We start from the raw sequence: 22,932 nt of genomic DNA on the forward strand, positions 1-22,932 counted from the left end.
ACCACACTCCATTCAGACACGCAGTCGTGGGTGGCTATCATTACCATGTCACATACTCCCATCGGTAAGCCTCTTGGGAAATGAAGTCTGGCTGGATCGGGGCTGTTTTGCATGGAGCAATTATCTTTAATTTTCAAGGAAGTCCTAAAAACTCTGAAATTCAAAACACATAATTGTCAAGTTAACTATACAGGAATAAATGAACAGGCTTGCTTTGTCTGTGGCCCCGTGGGGCTAATCTGTCATGCTCTCTGCTCGGAATAAACAAGGTATTAAACGGATAAAAAAGCAGCAGTGGCAAAGCAGAGGAGGCCTTTGTCCTGCGGTGGTCTAAACTGAGTATGCGTTATGACTCCGGGATGGGATATTATACCATATCTTTCCACCGACGCTAGGCCAAGGCCACTCTCTGAGATCACTGGGTTTAATCATAAGAAGCTATTTCCACTTTACATTCTGCTCGGCAACCCAGTGTTTTACTGGCACAATTAGTGTCACCATGGTGAAGCCTCCACAATAACTGAGTCAAAATAAGCACAGTGGCAGCTCTATGATTTAAATCACAACTATAGTGTTTCTTTTTGCCTTTGCTACACAGCAATCCCAGATTTCTAAACCACACTCACACTGAGAGAGATGCATGCTTGCGTGTGTCTAACTGAGCAGCATTGTCACAGTCTGAGTAAGTATTTAAGGCCAAGGCATCGAAGCTGAGTTGCCAAATCTCAGTGTTGCATGAGACAGCAATCATAGACCAACATAGTAAGTGTTTAGACAGCGGTTGGACATACTGATTATACTGTATGATCCATCCTAGTGGTAGTTCTATTAATAGTAAATAATAAGTTTTATTTTCAATAAGGGTTTTGACTTCAAAAGAAGATGAAGATCGAGATAAAACGATTATGGAGCTGCATTCTGTTTTACAATGATTTTTTTTATATTGTGTTTTAAATCAAACGCACCCCTTTACTTTACAGCGGTGCAATGTCACCGCTCTCCAAATGCCCAGTTTCCCTTTCAACCAGACTGTGGCATGTTTAGTTCACCAAAAGCCAAAATACTTGTCATTTGGTGATCTAATATATTTGTATCTATTGTTTTCAAAGTATTTATTTAAATGTAGAAATATTTGTATATTGTGTTATTTATTTGTTTAATTCATTCATCTACTCTTTTACATTTTCTTTTTATTTGTTTTTAAATTAAATTATATTTAAAGTTTAACAAAATCAACAACAAGAGACATTCAGTAAGTTCAATAAATGCATGTTTTTTCCAAAGTCAGTGAGTTTTTACTTTTTAAAGTAAAAAAAAAAAAGGGTAGTAAATGGACTATAAAGATTGACAATGCATCTCCACTTCGTCCCAATGTACAAAAATGATGCCGTAATATCCCAGATATTGGCACTGACATCCTGCACTGGTGTTATTATGTGAAGCCAGAGTTGGCGCAGCAGTGACCAGAACTCAATCCTGAGTCAATCACAGCTGTCAAACGACACATTACATCCTCTTTTTATAACATCAAATTACTATATCAAACCAACTTATCAGTATCAAAATATTTTGATGTAAAAACAATGGAAAGAGGATCATGTGTGGCTCTGGAAACTTTCCTGCCATAAACCAGTTGTATAGGTTAGAGGGTTGTTTCTGTGTTGTAAGTGAGACTTCATCTTTTAATAAGTTCAAGTATGAGTGTACGTATGTATTTTTAAGTATGTGCATGTAGGCCTTCAGAGGTGGCTGTGCATATGTGCATGCTTGAAGATGCGGTAATATTGTGATAATGAGGAAGGAGACACTGTTCTCATACCATGAAGCTGTGGGCCCTTCCTATCTTGGCAATCAGTCCTTACTGGACCTCACCAACCATCTTCTCAGGCAAAGCATTTTAATCCTTCCACAGGCTTGGGTTTCAGACAGGTCACCACACAGATATATGACATAGTGACACATGTGTAGATTACATATCCTTGTTTTAATTAGTAGAAATACTGTACATAGGGCAATCTACCACTCAGCACTGGTCATCTTAGGTTACAGGGGAGAGCTGCAATGTCATACAATCTCCCAGCCTCTAACCTTTCAGCAAACAGTTTAATGGTAATAAACTATTAATAAGTCAATGAATCAATCTGTTGATTCATCATACTTGTGTGGTAAAATCACATGTCTGAAGTCTAAAGCGGGAGCATGACTCATCCGTCAGACAACAGGCGCAGACATGCTGTTCACGCAAATTTGACCTGCAAGAACTTGGGGGCTGCACTCCTGCCAAAAACACTGTGACTCCACAAGCCCCTGTGAAAGCCCACGTATGCAATCAGAAATGTATGCGCACACATTTCGGCGAACCCTGGCCTCAAATCCTAATTTGCTTGTCTTGTCCTATAGGCGGCTAACAGGTGGGATAATGAGCTTGAGAGGGGGGAGATGAGGTGGCAGGGGTGGGGGCGGGTAATTAAATAGGCAGCCCAGCTATATCAAAACTCTGAAACATAAACAATTCCACAGATGCCAGGGGCATTCGGGGTGCACTGGGCTATAATGTGGTGTGGGGGGAAGGGGAGTGGACAGAAGTGTCGGGGGGGGATCACTGCTCTCTGCTCTGGCCAAAGTTGGGAAACATGATCGAGGCATGGGAATGAGCAGACGAGAGAAGGACGGGGACAGAGGAGACAGAGCACAGGGGCAGTGGGTGAGGGGCTGAGGGAAGAGCAGGGGAAGGAGGGAGGGAGGGTTGTTCAAATGGCTAATGCCATAAAGGGGTGATTCTGAGGGCCAGCATGAGGGCAGACTGTTGACAGGCTGATGGACAGCACCTCTGGTCCTGTGCATTAAGGGGGCCACAGGTCTATAATGACCCCCCATTTCTCTTTTATTTATTGGGATATAAATCACAGTGTCTCTTTTGATATACTGTAGCGTTAAGGAGCAGCAGTGTCATACATAAAAAAAGTATTAGCACTCACTGATAACAACTTAAAGCTACCACAAAAGTATGCCAGCTGCACAAGTAGTTCTTGAATAACAGCCTGACTGCACATACTGCATGCAAGTTCTTCTCCTTTTTACATCTTACAGGGACTGCTACATACGTTTTACCCCAGAGATTTAGCTGTGAAATATTTATAGTATAATATATTAGCTCGTCAGATTGGAGCAAAGTAGAACATGCTCATCCAAAAAAGGACTCGAATGTAGGAAAGAAAGAATTTGAATAAAAAAAGTAGATTCCATGCAACATCAAATCAGCTGCCAGTGAATTTTAACTTTGCAGACTGGAACATGAAGAAGTAAATCTACTAGAATGGAGACATTTTCTTCAAACCCTGGCTACATTGATGACAGCCTGCGGTTTTGTGATAAACAAAAAAGCCTTGTCAAGGTAATAACCCATTATATAAGTGGAAACTGATGATGACTAGAGACGACTGGAGAAAGAGACTGCACTCCAGACTTATGAAAAAGGAAACATTAAGGCTAACAAGAGATTAACATGAAACAGACCCTTGAACTGACTCTGAGGTGTGAAAGGAATCCAAGATGAAAGGGTCTAATGAAAAAAAATCCACTTTTCTTAGCAGGTGTGCCCCCTGTTTTCATTTTTCAGCTCACTTAGGGTCACTTATGTATTGTTTCAATTATGAGCCAAAACTACTCTTTGATAAGGCCTAAGCCCTTATAGTTATGCCATCAAAAACAACACAAAAAACGATCCAATTCATTTTGTGCGCTGGAATAAATCAAAGTAAAATACTTAAAAATCAAGATAAATGTATAAAAATATTTGCAAAGGACAGATTCCATTATTAGTTCCAGTATTAAGAGTTTGCCAGTGATAGACTCTGTTGTAGTTGATTTAAGAGCAGACCTCTGTCTGTTCATTTTGGCAGAAAACACAGCAGATATCATTATCCGTCATGGATCATACAAACAGGACACGGCTGGGCAGGGTCAAAAAAATCTCTCTGTTTTTTTTTTTGTCTATCCATTTCTCTCATTAATGTTCCTCCTCCTCTGGATTACAACTGTAGGATCAGTGAATAAAGCCATGCCATGGGGACTCCTAAATGGTGCGCTAGGAGCCGTACAGGCGAGGAGGGGGGAAAAAAAGAAAGCAGAGGAGTGTCCAACACAGGGCGTAATAAAGAAAGTGGGTTGACTTGAATGAGGGAATGATGAAGTGAGTTGGTGATGAGAGATGGGAGATGTAAAGCCAAATCTGACCTACTTTGGGCTGAAGTAACCGTGTGAGTCACAACACGGAGACATGTACATCACAATGCTCATCCACATATGCATTAAAAGCACATATGAAGCGTAGTACACACCCTGATCTCCCACAGGCGTCAGAGGGAAGCAGCTCTCCCTCAGTCTGGCCAGTTTTGGATGTTTCCCTTGTGCTACGTCTTCCCAATGCTCCCTCATTTTTCCTCGCATGACATTATTTTGGTCAAAGTCCACTATCATTTCCCTGAACAATATCTCATTCATAAATTGAACAAAGGTAGATGTCAGGGTTTTTCCTGCATAGAGGAATTTTCAGCGCTCCTGAAAGAGGTTTAAGGAAAATCACCAGCGCTGATATGATAAGAAGAATTAAAAATCTAGAAACAACAAGCTGAACATAAACTTAAATAACATGTCTTTCACTTTCAGCAGTCCATTCCCTCTGATCCCCAGCCGATATATTTCACACAGGCAGTCCATCAGGCTGTACTGGACTCTACCAGTGATTTTAATGGTAGTATTTAATCTCAATTTTACCTTCCAGAGTCAGGCTGCCCAGTTCTTTTGGCCGTTTTAGCATTATAGACATTTTTCAGACCACATCAGATGGTCTGAAATAACAAGAAAATCCAATGATTACTGTCTGCCTTTTCTGTACACAGACCGATCGTGCTTTCTGTGGTGCGTAGTCACCCCCGAAAGACCTGTTCTGAGCCAGGAAAAACCCTGGAGAGAAGTAGTTTGTTAATTACGTTGGTCATTAGACATTTTCTGATGAAGATTTTTAACTGCCAACTGCTATACACAGACACATGTGCAAACAGATCTATATCTCAATCTTATACACATGCCCTAGCACACACAAACACACATTTTATGGCTTGAGGGATCATTCTGGGAAGGACGGGTGCAGCAGAGTCAGACAGGACACAGGAAAAGGCCAGGTTGGACCAATCAGCAGCGGCAGAGTACAAATCCCATCAGCCAGACAGACAGATTGTGTTCCAGAAAAGCCAAATTCTCTTGGACAGAGAACAAGCCCCGTGAGATGCGACTCTGTCTGATTACCAAGAAACTTCCTGCACATCAAGCTTATTGTGCTCATACTGTAGCACTGAGACTGATGAAGCTTAGTCCACACCAAGAGTGTTTGTGCTGAAAGGCAGCATCAGAAATAGTGTTTGTAACAGTGGTGTCAGAAAACCATTCCATGAGAGAAATAAAGGGGTATTTATCTCTGTTTCTTTTCATGCTAGTATGTCAAATTGTGGCTTTGGAGACTGGCGGCAGGCTAATCTACACAGACCTCATATTATTTTAGGCTTTGGATGTAATATTGGGGAGCATGGGTGGTTGCTGAGGAACACTGAGGCTGTTGGGGAGTGAAATAATAATGACAAAGAAAAATGTAAAGAGACTTTTTGGGGTGAAGAAGAAGATGGAGAAGACTTTGTGTTTATGGTATTCGTTCTGTGGAGCGCACTCTTGGCAGCTGGGTTATCTTTGAGACATGAGGGTTCCCTGCAGCGCACATGCCAGCACGCAAGCTGTTGGCATGGGGCCCACATGGACCCAGCATGCTCTTGTTCAGCAACCAATGCTGGCAAAGCATGGACCACAGACAGAGAGAGACACCCAGGAGGAAAGAGGGGGGGTTGTCAGAGAGAAGAAGTGAGTCTACAGGGCAAAAACCTGTTGATTCAACTTTCTTTACAGGCAGGCCGCGCTACACACACCTGATAGGACCACATTCAAACACACCTGCGTACACTTTCACTGAAACCACTCATTTTTTCTGTTCTCACTCTCTCTTGGCCCAAATCCCGACTCCTCTGCGGTCTCGTATATTCATTCTGAGGTGAGAGGGGCAGATGAAAAGCTGAGGTAATTAGGGAAGCTTTGAGTGTGACTTTATGACTGCGAGAGGCTTTGAGCTTTTCCCCTTTCTCCTCCCTCCTTCTCTTTGTTCTTTCCCCCCCATTCCCCCAGCGAGCCTGCAAACTCTGAGGGATACACATCCTGCCCTTATGTGTCATGTCTGCTCAGGAGACTAGAGAGGCGTAGATAAAACACAAACATGCTTAGGATACGCACGCACATACACACTACACACTCAAATACGCAATATATTCGCTCCCACTATTAGGTCCATAAACACGTTTCCCCTCCGCCCTGTATGATTAAATGAGACGTGTAGGGATGGATTCCGGATATCCTCCCTAATTTGAGCATGAGCTCATGGTGCAGTGCAATGTCATCCCGTGTCCAAGCATCAGCCTCTAGAGCAATAACCCTGTCGGTCAAAACATCTGCAGAGAAAAATACATGCAGACGTGAAGTGAGAGAAGTGAAAAAAATGTATGATGTGAGAGAGGACGGGCTAAAAAAGATCACAAGCAAAATGAGTGAGAGAACTTTCAGACAAATAACAGAGAGATTGCAATATAGATAGAGGGATTTGTGACTGATGAAAGAATGAAGATAGGCCGCCGCAGCCAAGTGATTCATCATTCCTATCACTTGCGCAAAACACATGCCCATGCAAACACACATAAACCACCGCTATTTAATAAATAAGACAGTTGCCTTTGCTTCGGGTGTCTTGTTTAAGCCACCCAGGGTGATCCTGACAGTAAAAGTGAGAACAGAAATTTTCATCTGGGTTGGCTTATAGACAATGAGGCTGTAGGCAAGATGTCTGTGTCTAAATGAGAGACATTCAGTGGTAGGGGCGCAAAGATCAACAGACATGGAGAATACCGTCTACTGTATCCAAGCAGGCAATCAGGAAGGCTGCAAATTCCCAGGGGGCAAAGAGACAATTACAGTAAGTTGAAATCAGCCACCTGTGAAAGCCTGGGGGGGCAAACACAGGAGGGAGATGCACCAGCAAAACATAGAGCCAGTGTTTATGTCTTTCTTTGTTAATTCTCCTTTTATTCTGCCACTAACGGCCGAAGCCTTCAAATATCCCTGTGTCTCAGGTTATTGTTTTCATCACTTTGTCTCCCAAGATGGGGGGGTCTGGAGAGTTCCTGGATGATGAGACAACGATCGGCTAATTATGTCGCCTCAATGAGGAAAAGCGCCGTCCTTGCCACGGCCTCTTTCTCTCCTCTGTCTTGCTTTCCTCTATGTCACTCTTTCTCCAATGAACTCCTTGTCCCTTCATTGAAGGGCACATAAAGTTTTAAATGCGATGTACTCTCATTGATGATAGAGAGCTATCTAGGCCAGCAGAATACATTTCTCTGCAAAGCATTTGTCAACTCCTGCGAGGACAACTTGAGCCCCGAGGTGGTCATGATGACTTGCAAGGGTGGTAAATATTGTACATGCTCACATGTCTTTGGTACACATGTATGCACACACATACACAATGATCAAGATGTACAAAATGCTCAAACACCCACATTACGCACACACAGACACACAAACACAGATGTCATGGCCTTTAGCTGTGGGCCAGGTTCCCCTCATATCGGTGACACTAGTGATCAAAGGTGTCAGCATTTTCTTGACATCTGCTCCCCAGCAGTGTGAGTATATAGTATACCCAGATACTTACTCTCCTGCTCATCATTGCCAGCTGTCATGCACACACACACACACATTGGATTGCCTTCACAACAATTTTTCCAACATGAGATTGCTTCATATTGGACTTAACAAGTAATTTATATGAGGGTTTCTTCTCTAAACCAACAGATCTACTGAGTTACTACTTGCATGGGCAAACAAGAAAAAGATTCTAGTGGACAATCCATCTGTTCAACTTCTCTCAGCCAATCAGGAAGCAACAGAGAGGTTTCCGGCCAGTCAGATTACTCCAGATCTGATTGGCTGATTGGCCTGACAGGCCAAAGCTCTTGATGCCTAAGCCAGCCCAGCTTAGACTAGGGTGTTTGGTTGACACCTACACACCATTAAGCCTGATTTCCACCGGGCGCGTTACTGCAGCGTCAGGTCAGCGTTGCGTACGCCGTTGCAAATAGGTAACACTCTAATCAATGAGAGCATTTCCACCGGGCGCGCTGCGTAACGTTACAGCAGCGTCACGTTACAGCAGCGTCACGTCAGCGTCTCTAAGCGAGCATTAGGTAGGACAGAGCACATCGCACCAGACAGGAAGTCCGACTCAGAATCAGCGTAAAACACTTCCGCCCCTTTCAAAATAAAACACAATACGCAGTTCATGCAGCCTAAAACTACTTCACATGTTATGACCGGGGCACCAGATGAGCAATCAATCAATCAAAGGGTCTCAGAGGATCGGCGACACGGACGACAAGAGACTGATTGTTGAAGTGGAACATCATACAATCATTTATTACATAACATATTGTTTTTATAAGGATAGATGGTCAGATCAACAGATCTTTCACATCAGAGAAGCAAAGTAAGTTGGTTGTTGTTGTTGTTGTTTACTTTATACACACAGTTTATCCATAGACTGTATAAATAGAGTTTAGAGTTTATCACGGGATCTTGCGGTCTCCCGTATGGTTAGGATTATCGCGTGATCTCGTTATCTCGCGTGTATACTACCGGCTCGCTAAGCTGACGTGACGCTGCTGTAACGCGCCCGGTGTGAATTGACGCCGGGCAGAAGACGCAGCAAAACCGCGGTGGAGACGTGCTGCTGCTGTAATGCGCCCGGTGGAAATCCCCAGTTAGGCCCCGTTACCTATCAACTACAGCATGGATTAGGAGTGTGTGAGTTTTGGGTGATACAGGGGACCTGGGGGGGAGTGGCGTGGCTGCGACTGTTTGTAAGTATTTGGAAAATTCAGTTGTGGGAGGGAAGATGAACAAGACGATACCAAGGGAGAAGGAAGACGATACATGAAAAGATGTAGCCTGCCTGCTTGCATGATTGCAGGACCTAACACCGGCCTTGGCCAACATCGTGCCAACGTTTAGCATCTGTGGCCCCAATTTTTGAGGTGTGTCCCACCCGGTTGGCACTAGTCAGCCCTTGTCAATGACTCAGCCTTTTGTTGGTAGATTCTTTGGCAATTGAGCATGCTGAATTGGCGATAGAGCCCATCAGTGAGAAATCACTCTGATTGGCTGTTCAGCTTTAGCGAATCAGTGCATGAGAAGAGAAACAGAAGGGAGGAAGGCAAGCGAATGACTCAAGTCATGAGAGCAACACAGAAGGCTCTTGTCATATTTAATCTTCATCTAATCTGATTATTTGTAGACACTAATATTTTCACAACAATATTACAATTTTGAAACTGTCCAGGTTCACCTCCTTCTTTGATGTCGGTTTTGGTGTGTCTTGGCCTTTGAGACGTGGCAGTCACGGGTTAAAAGTGGACGGCAAAATCCAAAAAGGTTATTGGGTCTGGTTGCAAACAACTGAACCTGTTCCTTCAAATTCATAAACTACCAGAAACATTTGCAAAAAACAAAAAAAACCTTTTCGCATTCATAAATTTGGTCTGCGTTTATGGGGTCATACTCATGACATGACAACTCCCACACATGACAAAGCACAGTAGGGCCTTTAGGGCTGTCAAAACAAAGGCGGGCCAACAAAAACACTCAGACACACACAATCACACGCAGACACACTCCTTACACACACATCATCTCCTTTCTAATGGGCTTGTCCTTTTGGCTAAACTTTAGCAATCAGCAGGAGTGATTTTGAGTTGAATCAATAAAAAAAAACTAAAAAACTTGCACACATAGAACTTGTCGTTATAAGATTTACGGCATGACTGGAATGATAGACAGATGTAGAGCTGTAGAGAAAATAGTGGCCACATCATGAAAGAATTATCAAATAAACAGATTAACAGCAGAAGAGCAGAGTTTTTAGCCAACAGACAACTGGCTCCATGGTGAACTGCATGTGGTGCAATCGGATAGATACGGTACAAACAAAAAGGAGTAGGAGAAGAAAGCTACCCACAAACAATTTTCCACCATCCAGCGTGTGAATAACAGTACCAGGGGTATCAGCCAAAATCATATTCTCATTACTTCATGCGGTATATGAGCCACTTGCTACTTCACATTCCACTTGAGGCACTCAGACAGCACAGAGACTGTCCTTAGAAGGCCTTGTAAATTGAGGGCTAGTGACATCATCATTTTCGGCAGCACCATACTCCAGTTTCTATTGTTATTCCATTGTTATTTTCCATCTTGACCTTTTCTGGATATGTGGAACACCTGATCTTCATTCCCCAAACAGCCTCAGACATGAGGTAAGAAGGGAAAGATCTTAATGATGATGAAAAGGACAAATACCAGAAACACTATTAAAACATGGTTACTTCTATTCATGTGCCTGCAACACAAATGCAAGCTCCTATCTCCAGCACTCTCCATATACATAGTAATACTATGTTTGAAGGGACTGGAATTTCATATCTTGGTGGTAATGTAGTCAGTGAACACTATGTGACAGATATTTATGTGTCCTTATGAAACTTTTTCCACTTCATGGTATGGATCGACTCGACTTAACTCACTTGTGGTACCAGGTCTTTCTCTCTATTTTGTTTTCCACTGCGGATAGTACCGCCTCAGTGTAGGCAGGAGTCTTAGCTGATCGCCAAGTGACGCTGCGTGAGACTGCTGTGACATCATCTTCAACATGGCACTCGCTGAATCCTTTCATAGCAAGTCAAACTGTGGAACGTCTGCACTCTGTCAATTGTATAGCACAGTGTATAGCAAAGTGTGGCAAAGTTTTTATGGGATGCCATTTTTTAAAATCAGGGTCAACTTAAAATAAAAAAATGTTGTCACTATTGACGGAAGCTTGGCTATTTCTTGTTTTTTGTGCAGACTGTCCAGAGCTGCACAGTTGACAATTCGAGGGAGTATTCTCTCTAACCAATCAGTGGTCTGCAGTGTTGTAACTCCACCTTCTAGTATCGGCTCAGCGTGCCAGGTACCAGGTATTATCCACAACTTTTGCTAAAAGAAAACCAGAAAAAAGTGAGTTGAGTTGAGTTGAGTAGAACTGTGTTGTACCATGCAGTGGAAAAGTGACCAGTTAACCGTCACAGTAAGCATTTCCATGACAGCAATGTCTGAAAATAATACATTCTCCATGAATGTTCCCAATGCGTTTCATTCTCCATTACACCATTTGTTCACATTTGATATGAGTTGGACAACAAGCCCGGCAGCTTACATCCATCATAAAATAGGCCTTGGCCAACATGGCGTCCAACCAATCCATTGTCTTATAAAACTAATTGCATGGTACGGAAATGCCTGTAACACTAAAAACATCCAGAGCATGTCTCCCACCCTGTGGGATTATGTTTGGAGGTTTTGGGGAGGAAAAGCTTGGTCTATTTCGGAAATGTTAAAGTTTAAATGACACAGCAATCACTAGAGGAAGAGGAAGGACAAGCTTGGGCAACTAGTGCACTGCTTAATTCAGTTGGGCGTAGTACAAAACCCCTTGGCAGGCAATGCCCAGCAGAAACAGGCGCTGTATCTACAGCAGGGCCTTGTTTATCCGGAACTCAGACATCTGAACTGACCGGGCTAAGAGGCATCGCAACCAAAAAAGATACATCCGAAAATATACACCAAACAAACAAACAAAAATAATTACCATGCACAGATTGTTTCACTCTCTCAAACTACTGTAATTTGTTCAAGGGTTCCAGTAAATGTCGTCCTGAGAGCAGAATCAGATAATGACAAAGAAGACCATCTTCCATCAAACACCAAAGGCTGAGAAAAAGGCCTCTATACCCTCTTTTACCCCGATTACCCTCAGTGATCCCTCTCTAAATTTCTGTTGCTGCCAAACACACAGAAGAAGAGAGGAGGAGGGGGGAGTGAAGCCAAGCCCATTTTCTGAGTTGCACATTTGCCTGCACGTCAGCTATCATGACCCTGGGGAACTGGGTAAAAACTTTATTTACCAAATACTGGACAAATAAATATTCTTTGGAAGCAAGAAAACAAACAAGGTTATTTTGTTTTTATTGCTGCATTTGGATTCTAATAAAGGAGCATAAGTTTATTTTCAGGTCAACATGAAGCTGGGTCAAGTTTTTTTTAAATTAAATACTTTGCAGAAGCTAGCATTCTAAGGTATCAGCCCCATGCTGTGATGGGTACGGTCTGTACCAGATAGCCAACTGACATCTCACCAACCACTCAATCCCAAAATCTTTTTCCCATCAATCAACAACAACCCAGTATCTCAGGCCAAACACACCCAACCCCCTTCGCCCCAGTACTTACCCTGGAAGGCATCCGAGTGGCCAGAAATGAGGTGTTCAAGCTCATAGCTGTACGACTGAATGTTGTGGAGGGTTTCTCTTTTAACAGCCAACTGGTAGCTCTCCTCCATCTTCCGGGTGCAGCAGGACGGGCCCTGGTGCTTACAAACCGACAGATCCATATCTAGGAAAGAAAAGGACAAATGTTTCTTTAATCAACATGCTTTTTATTTTTTTATTTTCATGTCAGTGGTACCACCTAAAGCAAATAATAGGAAAGGGTAGTGCAGGAAAACTCCCAGTTTGGATGAGACGAGACGTCTTCTATCCTGTGACATAGATATATGATTCTGCTGTGTAAATATGTGAGTATATGCATAGTGTCCTGAGTATGCACATAGACAGACAGGCCATAACTCCATTGGGAGACTGAGGAGGCACCACGGGAGGGTGAGAAAGTAGACCAAGAATTCATCCACGTTTCCTGCTAAAAATACTGTCTCTGCTAAATATATAAATATCTTTGTCTCATAATGTACACATGTCGTTAAGACATACATTTGTACATGCATGTATAATGTATGTCCCATAAAATATAAAAATACATGCATGTACTTGCATTGTGCAATGTGAACAAGCTAAACTAGCGTCACTCACGCAAATGCATGCACACACAGTAATCTGTGTGAAATCACCTCTAGAACTAGACAGTGATTAGCTATAATACTGCAGTTCAGAACAACCACATGAAGCCAATGACCTAACTACAAATACTGTGATCCAAAGAACAGCTCAATCAGGCACAATTACATCAGCGGAAACAGAGTCCACCCAGTCCTGCCAGTGTCACCTGCTTCTCACCATTGCTACACATATAAACACTAATGACATCACTGAGACTGGCCACAATTAGCATGGGCTATTAAAATTGTCCTTTCCCACACATTTCCTTGCGCAGGGACATTTCCATAATGTAGAAGTCTGATATGATAACTCATTTTACAGGGGGAACGGCTGGACGGGGGTGGCTGGAGGCAGGTGTTGTAACCAGAGCCTAAAGCATGGCCTTAGGAGAGACCGCAAGACCAGTGCCTCACTGTCCAAATCCCTCCATGAAACACAATAGGGTTGCATTCTCAATCCCTCTTTCCCTTTCTGGTCCCTCTCTCCCATTTGCCTGGCATATCCTAGTGAGGCCTGGGTGTCTCTTAATTACCCAGTGAGGCTCCATTTGTTCCCATCCCAAAGCCAGACGAGTGAAGTCATAACTGGCTGTCCTGCCCCTTACAGCTCATTATCTTCATCTCTATAGCAGTTCCCTCTTTTTATGTTGACACTGTCTCACTGTTGACACTGTTCCTGCAAAGTCCTATCCTGTTTTTTGCGTCATACTATTCTTTCTGTTTTGCTACTTCTCAATGTACGTCCTACCAGGCTGAATAGTGCTCTTTTCCAAGTTTGACAAAACCAAGTGACAACCGCCAAGCCTGAAAAGTGAAGTGTGTTAAAACTGCATTCTTTCTAATGGCCAGCAGGGGGCGACTCCACTTTTTGCAAAAAGAAGTCTGCTTGTATAGATGTCTATAATAAAATGGCCCCACTTCACACTTCATTTATTACCTCAGTAAACATTTTACTCTTGAGTTTAGGATCTGAGTTGTGGGTCTTATTTAAGACAGCATGATGTGTATTTTGTAAATAAGTAGCCTGTAGCTAACCAAGCTAGTTAACTAGCACTAGCATTATGCACTAGTAATTTGTGTCCTCTTCCCCAGATCCATCCTCCCGTCCAAATATGGTCTTCTCGTTCCAGAAGCCTAAATGGAGATGCCGACATGTGGCTTTGCATCGGGAGATTTCATCCTGATGCATGACCAAACAATTGAGTAATAACAAAAAAAGTGTCAGTTCTAATTCTACATGTTTGGTCTAAGTTATGAAGAAATAATAACGTGTGGCTTTCAATGTCATGATATTTTGGCTTTAGTGACACCAACCTTATTAATTTGACTTTCAAGAACACATTTCAACTACTTTTTACTGGGTAAGTGCAACTGTGCAGCACTGATTAGATACAAGGTGATGACTGTCTGGGTAGTATTACATGCAACAACCATTCAAATAAGTCTTTTAAAACAATTAATAAACTAAGGGCATTGGTTTGTCAATCACTTAATAGTATTAGTGTCAGCACACAGGTGGGACCTCATTGTTCTTTGAGTAAGCAGATTTATGAAACACAGATTTTCCCTTGGGAAAGTGATTAAGTCTTAATATGAAACTCTTAGCTCAAAACATTAAGCATCATTTATTAGTGGCCTTAGTAAAACAAAACTCCTTCAAAGCTGTAGGCAACATGGGAAACGTGTGCCACTTGTCAAGTATTTGTTGCCTGCTGAAAGCATGATATATTGTTTTAATTCTGTTTTAAGGTCACCATTTCACCATATTTGGTGCGTGTCCTCTCTCCCCTTCTGTCCCTGACCCTGTTCTCCTCATTGGCTGGCTCTTTCTCTCCTTTGTGTTTGTGTGTTATCTGTGATATGAAACTAATATCCAGGGACTCACAGTGGAATCCAGCCTGGCCTCTCCGTCCCTTGTGAGTAGCTGCATGGAGTAAGTGATACTCAGAAAGACTTTGGCTGCTAAAGCCACCACAGCAGTCAGGACAGGCTGACTGTGTCACGAATATACCATGCCACTATCTGGAATCATTAGAAGCCCTGTCACTATTTGTATGTCTAACAGCAAACATATTGCTGAGTCTGCTGTTATTATTTTACCCACAGTATATCAACAAAGTGCAATTTAGTGGCTTCTGCCTGAAGGGTAAACTAAAATATGTATTGAGGACTCAGTGCAACAGTCTTCCAAGGACTCTCAGAGTCATTGAAGTGTACAATGTAGGACATATCTATTAATATCTCACTGCCATGTGTATTAATGTTTAAACATACTACATTTACATTACAAAGTATACAAAATACACACCATACAAACTTGAAAAATATGTTGACTTATCCAAAAAGTCCTATGTTGCCTAATGAAAGTTTCAGATGGCATTTAATGTCAATGCAAAAAAAATGTTTTCATTCAAACATCTTTGGTAACACTAACAGTTGAACATCTGGGCAATTTTTCCATTATTCTTTGCAAAACTATTCAAGCTCTGTTAAATTGCTTGGGGACCATGACTCAACAACAATTTTCAAATGTTTGATTGGGTGGATCGGAATGGCCTCTGACTTGACTCTGACGCTGAGATCAACATTGTTGCTTTTAAGAAGTTCCTGCACAGATTTTGCGTCATGTTTGGATTTGTTATCTTGCTGGGAAAATACGACAAAATGTCATTTGAGTTTATGTGACCTTCACTTTATTTTACTTTGCCACTCTGCCATAAATGTATTGAATGTTTCTCCAATCTCACCCACAGATATGTCTTCATGGCCTCACTCATTACTCAAACAGACGTCTGTGGCATAGTTTTAAATGTATTTATTTAAGTTGACCTGAAAGTTTTCGCATCCATCACATAACTGGTATTTTTTAACAATCTTGTTGTGGAGTTTGTCTCCATGCTGTAGGTTTTGCAAAAAAAAAAATACTAATTAGTTGTTGGACCTTTGTTGGACACTGGTGCATTTTACTAATACCACACCTTAATCACTTTACAACTATTACGTCTAACAGCAGTCAGCTGTGCCGGCGACGATGAAGCGGTGTCATTATATAAATACTTAAGCAATAACTATATTTTGTGAGATAACATACAGCAAGACAGCCAGCTGAGCTCTGATGTGGTCCCAAAATATCTGTCCACATTGGAGGTGCACTGGTTAAAATAATCATGTTTTTGATATATTGAAAACTTGTGAGAACAGGTTAATTGCACTGTCAGGGACATCACATATGCAGAATATTGGGGTTGTAGTAGCATGTGTGTCAGTAATTTTATTTTATTCCACAAATTTCAAAGTTTCTCAAAAGTTATTATTTTGTCCATTAGCTATAGCTATTATCATCTGACATGATGGCTTTAATATTGATTGAATATGGACTCAAACAGGCCAAGAGCACTGAACTCTACAGGTTGTTTGTAATTAGTGCCCAATGTGTATGCTATTCATTCTGCCTGGCTAAACCTTAACACACTTTGCTCTCCAGTCTGGATGTCAACTCTGAATCCTAATTCCCTTAATCGTCCTCAGGTGACAAATACCTCTGGAGTAATTTGGCGTATTAAAGCCATGGCTCAGGGGTCTCGACTTGCTAGTCACAATCCCTTAAGCAACACCTCAGTGCCCTTCATTGCACAAGTCAAAACTCCTGAGTGAAGAAACTCTACCACTGTATAATTGCCCTGCTAACTCACATACCATTCTCAATATGTGGTATTACAGTAGCAAGGCTGAATACAGTATGCTGCTGAGAAGATGGTTATGGTATAACCACCCTTTTTAAAACACACGTGCATGAACTCCTGCACTCATTAAATGATTTATATGCAGCTCACAACTCCTCAATATGATATGGAAATGTTGTTATGATTTGGACTGCGTTGATGACCGTGAGGGTTGCGGTTTCCTGCTGCTGCTGTTTTGAAATTTTCCGGAGAACAAGAATAACTTTGTTAAAAAGTAAGCAATTAATGCAGTTACCCTTCTCCTGCCTCAGGAAGCCAGCTCCTTTTGAAGTTCCCAGATCCACTGAACATACAGGATATTTACTCTATACAGATTTGCTGTGTTTTGGATGGACCGTGTTGAATCAAAACACATCTCAAAGGGTCTTTGCCGCATACCTGCATTTTTGGACAACCTTGAAACTCAACTGGAATGTTTAGCTTTCCCAGACCCCGAGCTGGAACTGCCTACAGTGATTGGCACGGAGTCCAAAGCCACGCCAGAGGGCAGAGGTTGTACAGACAGAGCTAAAAGAGAGAAGTGGAGGGCTGGTGGGCAGATAGATGCAGACCTGATGAAGCAGCATTATATCAGAGGGTTGCTGGGCCACAGACTGGCAGAGTAATTACGTTAACATTTAAAATAATCTGTTAAACACTCCCGCTCAATAACCAGCTCACCTCTCATGTACTATTTCTATCCCTTGAGCACAAGAAGGTTCATCTTTTCTAAATGCTTATTTATTGGAGAAGCAGATGATATACTTGGCAGTCTACTAACCTCATAAAATCATATCAGCCTCTACCGCAGTAGCAAGCCAGAAGGATAAGGTAGCGCACAATCAACTGAAACGCAAGATAGACTTAGACAGAAATCCAATAAGAGGTGTTGTCCAGAGGACGACTTAGACAGAGTAATCAGCTTCAGACTGGGGTAAAACTGGTAAGGCTGGAGTGTTTGGGGTGGGCTGGAGAAAGAGCATCTGAGGTGCTTGTCAGTTCAATAATCTGTAGTATCTTTTTTACCTGAAGACATTCTAAGAGATGGTGAAATGGTAGCAAGATTGCTGTTTTAAACACCTGAAGTGACAATTATGAACTGGGCCTTCCCGGCTCACAATCACGTGGGTTGTCTACAAATTACAGTGCAATACTATTTGTGGGTTTTACTACGAACAGTTAATGAGAACAGCTCAGAATTTCACTTTACAGTAAAGGAGGTACGGCCAGGAAAGGAAAACACAGATGCCCAATGGTTATAAGTGGAGTACAGTAGGTGTGCACCATGTGTATGCTCTCTCAGTGAGAAAGGCCAAGTTAAAAGGGGGAATCAAGAATAACTCCAGCCAATCAAAGAACATGTTGAGCTTTGAGAGCTTGCCAAAGCTTTTGACGCTGTAACTGGTTAAGGATGTGGCGACATGTGATAACACGCTGTGTTCCCATTCCCTTGCTATTAACACATGACCCTGCCTGCCGTGTATTTGACATATAATGCACTCCTTTTTCATTCTAAAATAGCTGATAATGACTCAGTAAATCAGAGAATGGCAGTAGAGTAATAAGTTGAACAAAGTAGTCTGTGTGTGGTATGATCACAATCAGATAAGCTCAGCTCAATCAGATAGTTTTAACAGAGCTGGAAAATAGGTTGATCATATCTGAAGACATTATCTAAGAAGCCAGCTGTAGAATTAGTGTGTCAGTGAGCAGCGCTGCTAGCTGTCTACTTTCCAAATGATCTATCTCCAAAGGGCTATATCAGCACCCTGTGGTAATCTCAATATGGAGCTTTTGGCTGTGTACCACAGTACCAAAGTGGTCATAACTCTTCAAAATAATCACAGGATAAGCAACTTCATGTCACTGATTATCTAAGTTGCCTTGATGCTGAATCTGGCATGGAGATAAAGCCACTCTTTATCAAGTGTGGCCCAGGGAACACACATTTAATGCCCAGAAAGCAAATATTTTGGTCTGAAATAATTTACTAGAAGGACATACAGTATTAAGAAAATACTCTAAAGTCTTTTGATGATCTCTCATCCATTCATGATTAGACTTTTATCAATTATTGATAATTTGCACAAAGTATTTTATAGACCAACAATATGCAAGTACCAGGTTAAGCTTTTTATTGTTTTCTCTTATGTTTTATGTTGTTTTTTATTTTAATTTATTTCATATTGATTATATTTTAGATATTTTATTTAGCCTATGTGTGCATATATATATATATATATATATATATATATATATAAAGAGAGAGAGAGAGAGAGAGAGAGAGAGAGCATAGGTTATATATATATATATATATATATATATATATATATATATATATAAATATTCTCTATCTTGTAAGTGTTCCTTGGCTGAAAATAAATGGGAACCTATGCTTTAAAGAATACTTATATACTGGCTAAATAACTAATAGTAGGATGGAGTCAATTTAGGCAGGACTTTCAGTTGTACTAAGTAATATTATTGCTACATGTCAGTATTCTCCTACTTGCTTAAGTAAAGAATCTGAGTGCTTGTCAACATATTACATTGCTCTTCATCATCATAAGGCACTGCCACCACATATTGCACTTCATGTTTTCATTTGATAAGGGAATAAAAATCTAAGAAGTATTGCATAAAATATGTGTACCGTGAAAGTGCGATTCTTTTTCATATAGGATCGTATCCAACTGGCCGGCCCTGAAGCTCCCTGCTGCCACACTCCTGGCGCTTAGTGAGAAATCAGTTCACCACACATGAATGAAATGCAGCACTGTATCCTAAAACAAACATCAGACTGTGAAAAGGGCTGAAGTTTTGCCACTTCAAATTTCAAGAGTTGCTTTTATTGGCATTTGATCTGAGACCTGAAGCAGAGTAGCATAATTGTGTACACACACACATCTACACCAAATCTCCCACTGCCGACACCCCCTTCCATTGGTGAGCGCTTTGAAGACAGGTTTGCGCCTGACCCAAAGCAACCTCTCTAGGACAAGTACAAATAAAAAAGCAAAATCAGATAGAAGCCCAAAATGTACTTGTGAAGCTGCAGCAATGTTTGATTAGCTGTGAAGGGATGGGACAGCACAGAGGTGGTGGAGTGTAAATGCACAAAAATGCACTTCACCACACCTTTTAAACAAAAACAAATATTTATATCAATTAATAGTCCAGACCAAAGGGCCGCAGCTTGTATCTGGATTATATCAGCCCCGGGGTGTGTCTAAGAAATAATAAAATCCAGAGGTGGGGAAAGCAAAGCCATTAAAAGGAGAGACTTCTGCTGCTGATTGCTCACTATCAGGTACAATACTCATCAACAGCTGCGATTGCAGGCTGGGATTGTCTCATGTAGCTTCTGCCAATGCACTGCAGACTGTAAAATGTTGTCACGCAAGCCTCGCTCCAGACTGCTGACATCCTCGGAAGATCAAGGTCCTTCCGTTGTCTTTAAGAGCTAACCCAAAACTACTGCTTGCAATGAAATTGACATTCTCTGTTGCTAGTAGTGACACCCTGCTAAACAAACATATCGAGTGGTTTGGATGCACCTCGAGGTATGTTTCCCACTCAGCTATCTATTGCTCTTCTCCCTGTTACAGCTTACACACTCAGACTGGGTGATACCTAAGCTGCCACCAACCTGCATGTGACACTTTGGCTGCAAGGATTCCTGTCTGGAGTCACATACTGTAGATCGTTGTGCATTCATCTGCTGGTATTTGAGTATTTGCCAGGAAAAATGCACTTAAATCTTAGACATCCCAGGACTAAAAGGCTCACAATAAAGGAAAGGGATTTATAGCAACTTAGACTACAGTAAAAACCTACTGATAAATCACACTGAATAGCCCTTTTCTTTTGTATTTAAATATATACGACAATTGAAATGGCCTCACAAAGAAGAAAGATGACATAATTACTTAAAAGTGATGAAGTCTCTTACTATGCTTGCAGTTTAACTTCCAAGTCAATCCAGCATAGTTGAACTAAAGCCTAAACCCGCTCAAAATGCATTTTGCCTCCAAAACAGATTTGGAACCAATGTTTATTCTCATAAAATAACTTTTCCTCAGTTAGCAGGAGGAAAGCACAAACCACAAAAACCTTCAAGGCATTCGAGGGTGCTTTTTAAACATTGCTCTGACAAAAATATGAAAAAATGTATTAAAAAAAGTATAGAAACTATGACAACAGAGGTGCCAAAAGACTTTATAGGTCTGTCATATGAGTCTAGACGATATATTTTTTGTGGCTCCTGAGCTCAAGGCATGTACACGTAAGGGCCTATGCCACCCAAAGTGTCGACACACACATGGCCAAAAGAGTTGGTGGGTGACTTCTGCCAGTCAATCTGAAAATTGCCAATCAATCACTCGCCCTATTGTGGACACAGTATTCTAGCCGCTTTATTCAAGGAGATTAAACCATAAGACCTCTGCATCACACTTGACTTGTTCTAGCTCAAAAAAACCCTGTCTCAGCAGCTTCTGAATGTGCCCAGCAGCTTCTCTGCCAAAGGAAATTTGCAAAATAATTGTTTAATCTCTCCCAACAGCCTGCGTGTATGATAAGCAGCTGGGTGGCATGTGAGGCTGCAAAACTGTGGAGAAAATCACAAGGCTCTGATGCTTTAAAACCGGCTGATCAGATGTTGCCTATATACTGAGTGACTTCAACATGTAATATTACCAATACCAATGTTATTCAAATACACAGATACATATTTTTGGGATGTTCAGAAATTGCAAGGATGAAACCTGGAACATTTTTCTTTTAAAAGGGACGCACAAATATGTTAAGACAAACTTCACTTATTTTAAAATCATTTCACTTCAAGATCAGCCTCCCCATAAAAACATCCCAAATATTTTATGTTCAAACCTTTTAAAATGCCTCACAAACTAACATGACTAATATGAGGAGAGACATTATGACAAAAGTGGAGACAGAAAGAAATATCTGTTCTGTCTCTCAATATCCTGCTGCTGTCACTTAAGTGGGCTTACTTTTGCCTTAGGGAGACCACTCAGTGCGTGTGTACGGACCCACGTGTACTTTTGACAGAAGTACAGAGTAGTAAGAGGCATTAAATAAAGGCTCTCTTTAAAAAAATAGTTAGTCATAACTGTTAAACAAATTTACACATTTGCACATGCTAGCCTATTTGCTCAAATCGCTATGACTGTAGTTTAAGCTAAAACTGTGAGTTCTCTCAGCGCTGCCATTAAAAAAAAACTCTATGATGTTTGCAGTGCGCTTTAGCCAAAGTGCTCTTCACCATGAGGTGCCAAACCCACTGGCTCACCTGCGACAGGTGTCTCCGGTACGCGCTGCAGCGGCCCGACCTGCCGCAGCTGGAAAGCGGTCCTCACTTCATGACAGCTGTACGCGTCCACGTCGATCACGTTCACCGCAAATACGACCGCCGACAAAATCCAAAAGGATCCGCAAGAGTTCACGCGTGGGCATATTCCTCGGGACATTGCCGCATCTCACACCAGGTATCCTTGTGGATAGCCTACTGTAGCCTGGCTGCAAACTGTGTGACAGGGTTGAAAAGAGACGGCACTCAAGTACAATGAAGCGACGATGAGTTTAAACATCTGACAAACGTTTCCGTCTGATTTTCACATTATTGGTTGGGATGAGTGTGAGCGCCTCACAGCAGAGGGTTTGGGCTCTTCTCTTGGACAGAGGAAGAGCGGTGTGGGCTAAAGCCAGTCCGTCCCGCGCTCAACACTTTGCAGTGGTCGGCTGTCTGCATGCCTGTTTCCTAAAGCCTTGCGCACACTCCCCTCCCTTTCTGTTTACTTCAGCTAAGTGCCCCAACTAAAACTGACTACAATATCCCTATAGGGACTTGCACTGTCAGTAGCCTTGGAACATTTTAAATCCCCACAGCTAAACAATCCCCCGTTCTATAATAAAAACAAACATAAAAAGTGCATTTTAACCACTGCATTTCCATAACCGAATTGAATTTTGCTGCCACGTTTTATGCCCCTTTCTAACAACTGAATAATATAAAACAAAACATCATTACACAAATATCATATCACAACCTCA

At 41.7% G+C, this 22,932-nt stretch overlaps 1 protein-coding gene across 1 annotated transcript in view; it reads right to left on the reverse strand.

The window, feature by feature from the left end:
- The window catches only part of gpc5c (glypican 5c), a 112,840-nt gene extending 90,230 nt beyond the window's left edge, over positions 1-22,610 (reverse strand). The window contains exons 1-2 of the mRNA XM_059344104.1: positions 22,172-22,610; positions 12,475-12,636 (exon numbers count right to left, since the gene is read on the reverse strand). Coding sequence (XP_059200087.1) covers positions 12,475-12,636; positions 22,172-22,349 — 340 coding nt within the window. The 5' untranslated portion in view covers positions 22,350-22,610. The remainder of the gene's footprint in view (positions 1-12,474; positions 12,637-22,171) is intronic.
- Between the last annotated feature and the right edge of the window lie 322 nt (positions 22,611-22,932).

The sequence above is a fragment of the Centropristis striata genome, chromosome 11 (assembly GCF_030273125.1).
Source record: "Centropristis striata isolate RG_2023a ecotype Rhode Island chromosome 11, C.striata_1.0, whole genome shotgun sequence".
Classification (NCBI taxonomy): domain Eukaryota; kingdom Metazoa; phylum Chordata; class Actinopteri; order Perciformes; family Serranidae; genus Centropristis; species Centropristis striata.